At 27.3% G+C, this 10,153-nt stretch overlaps 1 protein-coding gene across 2 annotated transcripts in view; it reads right to left on the bottom strand.

Annotated features, from left to right (window-relative positions):
- Positions 1 to 3,706: 3,706 nt before the first annotated feature.
- LOC114130964 (AT-rich interactive domain-containing protein 3A) overlaps positions 3,707 to 10,153 on the bottom strand; it is a 76,180-nt gene continuing 69,733 nt past the window's right edge. For both annotated transcript variants that reach the window (XM_050203217.1, XM_050203218.1), the window contains exons 9-10: positions 9,055 to 9,156; positions 3,707 to 6,270 (exon numbers count right to left, since the gene is read on the bottom strand). In XM_050203217.1, coding sequence (XP_050059174.1) covers positions 6,173 to 6,270; positions 9,055 to 9,156 — 200 coding nt within the window. In that variant the 3' untranslated portion in view covers positions 3,707 to 6,172. The remainder of the gene's footprint in view (positions 6,271 to 9,054; positions 9,157 to 10,153) is intronic.

Here is a 10,153-nt window from a genome sequence, read left to right as displayed (position 1 = left end):
AAGAACGGCGAGCCCGTATCGTACAGGCAGAAGCTGCATATTGCAGCCAATGTCATCGACGAGTGCTCAACAGCAGCTTGATAATAGTCCATTAAACCGCGTATGTGTATAACTTCCGAGGTATATCCTGATCCTCAATAATTGCCATCGAATAGCTACTACATCCGTTACAACCACTAAGAATCCTTCGACACGACAGTATCAAAAACCGAAGCGTATCGCGTGTAATTTACCAGCTTACAATTTTAAATTTTGTTAAAAAAAATTATTAATCCCAAAAATCCGACCCGACCAAAACAAGGCGTATACGATGTTAACACATCAATATTGAGCGTCAAATACAAACTCTGACACACACACAGTTTTTTTTTTCACTTTAACGGACAATAATGTATTTAAAGAATATATGTGCGTATATATGTGCGTATATATATAATATATATATATTATACGTTATACATAACAATACGCATGGTTGTGTGGATTGAAGAATATACACTCAAATTGCGCAAAAGATCGATTTGGATTTGTATGCGAATCTTTAACGAGATTAAATGGTTTAAAGATAATTTAATTTCACAAAGTGCACGGTGCGTATTTTTGACCACAGTAATCAATCGTTTTTCACGAAAATTAATGAATAAAATATATTTATCTATCGAACGGGCATGATAAATATTGATATTATTAATCTGATCATATGTATTGTAAATGTTTTTATAATATTATTATACGTAATACATATGAACGATGATAACGGCGCGTTTTCTATTTTATTTTACAATTTAAGTACGCTAAACAATGATAAAAAATATAAGACAGCTTGACCGAAATAATTGTTTTGTTACATTAGTACAACTATGTTCGTATAAACCGCAATCTGGCGTATATTTATGTTTCCTTTTAGTTATTTCCTAAGAATTGGACGATAGTCTGTAGACATATTACTATTATAATTTAATAACAAAAGGATATTACAGTAAAACTGTACCATTATCAGTCTTTAAAAATTATTAGGAACCATAAACTCGTAATATTAATATTATAAAAATATTATGTATAATCAGAATCACATCGAGTAACGCGAATAATTGTCCGAATACTCACGATCGATAAGCAGTTGAATATAATACTAAATGTGTTTTAAGCGGTAAAATACGATTTCACAGTCGCTTATATTATTTTCGAGTTCCTTTGTAATATTAAGTACTGTTGACTATTCATCGTATTTCATTTATTTTAATATTAAAAACGTGACAAGATTTTTTTTTTCAGTATAATGATTGAAATCAATTGAATTGCAAATGACTCTATCAACACATATTCTGAAATCAGGATGACAGTAAAATAATTTCGATCTTATCATCACAATTCGATGATATTATTATCACCATTATCAAAACATCTAATATTTTTTAAGAAATAAATACTATTTTTTTATAAATATGTTTAACAACTAAAACTTTTTCATTTTGCTGTATATTACACCTATTTTTTTACATAAAATTGTTCATATATTGCATTATTCAATTATTGAATTTTTTAAGTAACTGTCATGTTATGTAAAACATTTTTAAAATATCTCATTTATGCTTATTAGAGTATTCTTATGCACAATTTTATGATGACAAATAATTCGTTAAGCAATTTTTAACGCCGCATAAGACGCAACACATTGGTATAGGTACAGGGATATTGTATACCTATTTAATGAATTTATGAATATTAAACTGCACAGTAAATTTTTATCGGCTGTAATATTCACTGAGTGGTCGTATAGATGAAAAATATTTAGTAAAGGCCAACAGGTACGGAAAACGGATATTATAAAATGGGATCATAATCCATTATTTTTCTGAGACTTTTAATAATATCTTACACGTTCATTTTTTATTTGTAACGTTTTACTGTACAAGATCAAAATGTGATAATTTTGGTTTTTTCTTAACACGAATTATAATCTTATGTTTAATATTATTATAGTCTGTGATTATACTATAATCTATCGAGATACGGTTAAATTTATAGAATTATAATAATTTTTTTTTTATACTTATTCTATTTATAATACAACTCAAATATTAACGTACAATCAATTAATAACTTATTACCAACCATTTTTTATATTATGTCTAATTTATAAGTGTCCACTATGAGAAGTTTATATTCTCTATAACAGGCCAAAGAAAATTCATAAATTATAGTGTCTTTTTCTTTTTTGGTTATTAGTAGTTTTTTAACATCGATCGACAACAATCATGACCATTAATTACGATTTTATATTATACTATTCTTTTATATTGAAATATATAAGCTAGATTTTTCTAAGAATTTCAAAGCTTGATTAATGGTGTCTGTGTTTGATCCGAATGAAATTATAGTTTACCTATAACGGCTATGCTACTGATTAATATTAGATTATTAATTAGTTAAGTTAGTTTTAACATTTTAGCTTGTTTGTTAAAATTTGTATTATAAACTTGGTTACTTTTCACTTTCGGTAACTTCAATACCTATTTTGAAGTATATTGTTCTTTCAATATACTCTTTTAAAAGTTAATTTTAACATTTTATTATCAAGGATATTATTTTTTCCATTATTAATTTGTTTACACTATACTTTCTATATAATGTAAGTATATAATATACAAATTCGACATTCAAGAAAAAGAGTAATAAATATAAATAATCGAATTTAAAAATGCGAGTTATGAAATAATATGAATATGAATTAAATAATATATTAATGTTATGGTTATTTTATAAAAAAAAAAAATGCTATTTCGAAGTATAAACATTTTTAAATAATTGAATAAATTATTGTAAATTAATTTACGCATACAATATTTCTATTAACAAAATCAACATGCCGATCTCTAAGTTTAAAATATCATTACATTTTTCAGCTTTTATATTCTACATTAATTTAATTATCCTTCAGGTTTTTTTTTTTTTGACACTCGAACTTACTGTACATCCAATTATCCAAATAAACTACAAAAACACAGTTTAAACTGTAATACCTATAAACTACTAAACTAAAATACATCAAATTTTAAATGTATTATATTCTAAAAAATCATATTCTCAATAAAAAAAATTGAATTACTTCATACAAAAAGTACTTAAGTCAATATTTTATCAATATTTTATCAACATTTTTATTTTTTTGTTATTTTTTGAAGTAACGTTCTATTATATTATAAATGTTTTAAAGTTAATAAAATTTCTTGTATGATAAAACTTCCGTTTTTATTATTTAAATGCCATGAACTAGAACGTTTGAAATAAATCAAATACATTGAATTATCGGTTTTTGTAAAAAGGGTCCAATCCACTATACTTAAATACTACTAATCTGGACTGCCTTTGAAATTAACAGTATTGTTTTAGAGAATGTAATTTTACTGTTTTATATCTATGAATCTTTGATAAACCAATTATATGTGTATGTATTTTGTAACATATCAAAAGTTTTTGTCATTTCTCCAAAAATTTAAAGTTAAGGACCCTTTTTGCATGAAGATATTCAATTATATATTAAAGTATTTTTGATTATTATTTATTAAACATCTAAGCATATTATACTTGTATAATTTCATATCTTCAACGTTTCTGGTATGATTTTTGTTCGTACTTTCTCTTTTTCATATGCTGAAATAGAACCAGCCACATGTTTTCAATAAACAAAACAACCCCATGGAAATTGTTTCTATATATAGTATATTTAAATTTAAATTTCAGTACATCAAAATGTTAATAATATTAACTGCGTTACACGGTATAATACAAATTGAATATGATATTTTATCCTAGTCTATAATAATTTAAACAAAACAAAAACCGTCATAATAACGAAGAGCCGGATGAGTTAGTCGATAGATGAGATTCGGGAATATATTATAATCGCTTCCCATACCTCCAACTCCTTTCAGCAATAATTTTCTACATCGTTGCGGCACTAAACAATTATTTAAAATGTATACTATGCAACATGAATAATATGATAACATTTGAAAATAATTTTATGTAATGAGGACAAATCGTTTAATGATAATGTATTATTTGTTACTACAATCGATGTGCATAGGTATACGTAGATACGTTTATCATGAATTATAATAATATCGTAATAGTATTGATTCATTAAAATATTTATTAGCTATTTTATCCTGCGACGGCTTTAAATCGTAGTAATAGTATTGTACATGAATTTGAATGATAAAAAAATAAATGACAATAAATGTATAAATAAATAATAATTAACACATACCTATATTATATTAAGTACCTAATGATAATAAACGCAGATATTAAATTTGTATCATATAATATATTATAATATAATACAAAATTACAATGATACGATAATAATAGTATATAAATTGATTAATATAATAATAAAATGTACACACTAATACTATATATTATATAAAACTATGTATAATATGGGCAGCAATAAAGTGTGTCTTGGATAAGGTAATACATTTCGATTAAGGGTCATGCACACGCCATCTTGTTGAAGACGACGGTTTTAGGATATACCGATTATTGTTTTATGCGTGTATACTACATTAATTTTTCGAAGTCAATAAATAAAAATTATCTCTATGCAAGTACAGCAATCTTTATAAAAAAAAAAAAAAACACGACATAGTAGCGCCTTAATACGTATACAGCACGACGATATTTTTATTCGTTTGAACATGAGATCTCGTTGCCCACGAGCACATAATATAATATTATATTTAACTAAAAATGTCTTATATTTATTAATATTATACATGTCGTGTATTCGTCACACCCGTTAGTGTTCATATTATAATTAGTTATTACTTATAATTATACATCTTAACATAGGGCCTACCGAGAGAGAAAAAAAAAGCTAGCTCTATACTTAAACCGAATAATACACTAGACACACGATAAATCGATCAATTTCTATACTTATATAGCTAAAAACCACTCAATAGTAAATTTAACGTACACGACATTGTAATCATATCGTATAATGTAGTTTTAATAATATTATTATATTATTATATGTACATATGGTTTTGAATATATAGTTATATTACGTAATACTATGTGTAGGTACCTATATAATGTACAAAATCACGAGAAGCCGAACGACTGTTGAATTTCGTTTATTTTTTAACGAAATCCTATTTTATGATTCAGTAAATGTTTTTTTTCTTATTTAGGTCTTATTGCTGTCACAGACAAACCTTACAGCTGACCAAAATTGATTCGACAAAAAAAAAAACTTTTACAATTGAATTTTTTATGTACAAAAAGTCTTTCCAAACCCTTCCGATTTCGGTTTACGCGTTCTAATATATTTATACGCAATATATACTTTTACACACACAAACATATACATAAGCACGCACACACACACAGACATACATATACAATCCGACGAGATCGTATAAATGTGTAATACAATTATTATCAATCTATAAAAAGAAACTTTTGACGAAACACAAGTCGTACAATAAACTTCAAAATAACTACACTATACACTGAATATATTATGCTACTGAATATACATACACAAACTTTTTATTTTTTTTTTCAATTTGTTTATATAATATTGAATCATACAGTGTGTAAATATCAAACTTCCTATTTATCTCAAACCCAAACGCGTATACAAAAACGTTTTAGTAGAAAAGTATTATTCGAACTAAACTGAAAACGAATTACATTACATTGAATACTAATATATGACAATATTTTTGAAAAAACGCGAGTGTGACGTAATACTACGGTTACCGATCGACATAATACAATAACACCTACGATAACGAATACAATTCGATATTTAGTAAACGGAACATTTTTTCTATAATGTGCTATCGAAATATTAACACCAAATATAAAATCAGTCAAAAGATATTAGCAAAGAAAAAATAAATATATTTTTCGTCTTTGAGTCAGCCAATGCGCCGCAGTGTACCTATACCGTTATTATATTATGATGTGTAGGTATAGGCAATGGGCGTGGTATGTCTCTTTATTTCGACGTCAAAATTATATTAAAATTACACAGTATAAATTATAATAATATGTGTATTATATAGGCATAGTATTTCTAAATCAGACGAATTTATCATTTTTTGCACGCGAGCACTTCGCCGATGGCCGGTGCGAGAGAAATATCGCGTCTTCAGTTGTTGGCCATCTGCTGCTGTTGCAATTGTAATTGTCCGGTGTATAGATCTCCGTTCAAGTGCAAGACGAACGGATTTGCGTTGTTGTTCAATCCTGAAAAAAGTAATGTAAAAACGAATCAGACATTTAATAATAATAATTGTTATAATAAATAATACATGGAATAATTTACTAGGCACAACAACGCAATATAATAATATAGACTGCAATTATTCTACGATTTAAATCAAACTAATAAATCATACGAGTGAGGCACGGCCCTTTAAACAAAATAAATAATAATATTTGCTCGTTCGCGATACTATTTATATACCAATGTGGTTCAGGTTCAGTAACCCGTATAATATTATACGAACAGTGTAATAATATAGTAATATAGTACACTACTTGATGATATGACGATATTATTAAAATATCGTTATTATTACACTCACTCTTACTACCTACACTAATATATTATTGCGAATAGTGGTACAGTGTACAATGTACAAACAAATGTTTTTGCGTATTGATTGAGATACTACAACGCAGTAAACCTTACCTAGTTATACGCGATATAACAATAATAATAATAATAATTTTCGATGAACAAAGCAACAATCGCGATACCCCTAAATTATAGTTCGTTAGAAAAACACTTATTATTAGAATTAACGTGGCAAAAACGTGAAATAAATAAACATCAAATTTTATGATACAGATGAAGAATAAAGGTATCAGATAAACTAGATAGAGTAAAATATAAATTGGTCTGTGCAAACAACTAAATTTGAAAAAAAAATATTTAATTATTTATTCCTAGAAATAAGAAATATATGGTTAAAAAATTAAGAAGTAAAATAATATATAAGTACCTAGTAAAATACATAATTTTTTTTTCAAAAACAAAATTTTTACAAAATCATACTATTTTAGTTAGTTACCGAGAAAACTACTGCATAGTGATAAAAAAAAAATCGCCATGTATACCTACTTATGATAATTGTAGGAATATTTTTGTTTGATAATTTATCACTTGGCAATTAGTTGGACGTGTACAATCAAAATTATAATAATTGTACATTTGCTTTATCCACTGCCGAGCGTATAAATTATAATCGTACGTTTTTTTCTTTATATCAAAAATTCACTTTCCGTCAATAAATTTTACGAAGTATAATAACGTCAGTAACATCATCGTTTTAGCGATTTAATTTTTAATACTATTCAAAACCTGACCTATATTATACAGTGCAAGGCTAGCTGAGAAAATTCCTACATTGACCTTTCATTGTGTATAGCACAAATGCATAATTATACATACTATTATATTTATATAAATACGACTTTTAACGAGCATACAACAAGAAAATTGATTTTGAGATAACTCAATCCAGCTGGATAGGTATTACTTGCAATAGGCTACGTCGAAAAAAAATTTTGAAGGACAGGTTTTGCAATATAGAAGTGAAGTTTTAATGATTAGGTCTCGAGTCGTTTTATGCTGATGTTATAAATAACAAATAAGGAGAAAAATTGTGAGATTAAGTGACCCGGAAACCACTGACTCCGCTGTTTGGATTTTAATCAAAAGTCATTTTGTGGATTTTAATGATTGTTTCAGTTTTGAACGGGTATGAACATTTACATCTACGCTACGTCGGTTTGTTTTTGTTTGCGTATAAGACAAGCAGACAACAGACAGTATAGACGCACATATAAATGAAATAGCAGTAATAGTAGGTGGCAACTTATAATTAACAATACTATTGTAAATATAGTAATAAAACCATATTTTAAGAAATAGCGCTTAACATTTTTAGAGCTCTCTCGATTCAGAAAAAAAACTTACTACTTGTGATGATTTTGAAATGATTAATTGTGTTTAAATTAGTGACATTTTCTACGAGACTTACGGAAATTACTTAATTTCAACAACATTATATTTATTAAAAAAAAACATCAATGCAGATTTTTAAAATGTTGAAGACTTCAAGTAGAATCTAGATTTTATTATTTCAAGTATTCTTTTTAATATATTCTTTAAATTATCTTAAATTTTATTCACTATAACACTGTATAATATGTATAATATATATAAATACAGACTTTATATAGAATAGTGTTTAAACGTGATTTAAAATACGGAGTGTACTCCGCGGAGTGCTGAGGATTTACTCTCATTTTCGCTCCAGTCACCACGGGATTAAGCGCCGCAACTATATGACTACATGGTGGTGTACATTATATATAGCAACTATATTGTTATGTTATAGTTGACGTGAATTGGAATAACGGAGGGAGCTATTGGAAATACGTTTTACAATCTAGGTCGACGGACTAATTTGCACAGAGTACGTTCGAAATTATATTGTATATTACATTATAATATATACTGAAAAATTAAATAACAGTATGTAATATTACTCGTTGTTGACACCAGTCATGGTGTATGAGACGAATTTATCTAAAAAATAATATGTAAAGTCACTTAAAAGTCAAATCGATTTCGATGGCATGTGTCGATGACAATAGTCGATTACGTCGCTATAATAATGTGTCGATGGCGTTTAATTATGCGTGTGGTGTATCAAAATAAGCTAACGAATCTAAGCTGTTGAATGAATATAATATACCTAATATTTATATTGAAAACTAAAAATTATTTTTTGAATTGAATTGAATTACTTACAACCAATTCATTAAGAAGTGGATCACACATTCACGTATACGTGTGCAGTCATAGACTTATTATAGACATTTTAGACTATTTAAAATTGTACCGGTTATAAGAATTTATAATATTTGTACGCCTGCTTACTAGACCGTAAAGTCAACCTAAAGAATTCTGGGTTTGGTCACATATATTAATCTATTATGTAAATGAGGTATACTTGCCTCCGTTGATCAATGCGTTGTTCTTGGTGAGTTGACCCATGTACACGCCATTTTTCGTTCTGCGCGTTACGGAAATCGCCAAGCCATTGTTGCCGGACAAACCTTAAATAAATAAAAAAAAAATTAATAAGTTTTAAGAAAAACAACAAATGTAAGTCTTAGAAATATAAATCAATAATATCGTTATTAGTAGGTGACAAGACGATTATTTTAAAGGTAAGCCCTAATCCTCTTGTATATTTTTTTACATAATTTTGATGATACCGAATGAGATTATCATACTATAAACTGTATAATAATAATGCATTATATGAACAACGTATAATAATATTATTACGTGATACGATAAACATATAAAAATGTATATAAATGTAACATTTTTCAGCTCATACCTCTATAATACAACGTAGCTATATTCTAATATGCTATTTCACGAAATTCCCACGACGAATGCACTATACAGTAATGTGTTCAACTACCACTGAAATGTCCATCAAAGTAAGAATACTTCCTGTGCTTAAGACATTTTCTTACTCCGCTAAAAAAACATCTTTTTTATCACGCTCACATAATATTTCAATATACAATGGCGTTGTTATATACTATTATGGAAAAATAAACTCTTGACTGCACTTTCCATAAAAGGAACCACGGAGTCTGACTTATTTTCCTTTGACCGTACATCATCATAATATTTACAACTCTACCCGTCTCATATTTTCATCAACTTTTCTAAGTTTAAACACACTGAAATGTAAATTTTTTAGCGAAAACTAAGTATACCAACGACAGAATGCTTTCCACGAATATACATATTTTTTTATCTTCTACCTCTCTCTCTTTATTTCCTGCGTCTCCACGTATTTTGAATTTTACGTAATTTTGTGGAAAAAGATTAAAAGGTTGTCACATAGAGTATATAATATTATGTTTGCAAATTAAAAATATTATTTCAAAATTTAACCTATCAGTGTGTTGGCGGAAGATGGCAAGACCTGTTGCTGGACGTTTCCATGTATTTTTAATTTTACGTCTTTTTATAATGGGAGAGGGGGATTGTAGAAACAATTTAAAAACTAAACTTACATGATCATAATTA

Source organism: Aphis gossypii, chromosome 3 (assembly GCF_020184175.1).
Source record: "Aphis gossypii isolate Hap1 chromosome 3, ASM2018417v2, whole genome shotgun sequence".
Lineage (NCBI taxonomy): Eukaryota > Metazoa > Arthropoda > Insecta > Hemiptera > Aphididae > Aphis > Aphis gossypii.
This window is presented reverse-complemented; position numbering and strand designations above follow the sequence as displayed.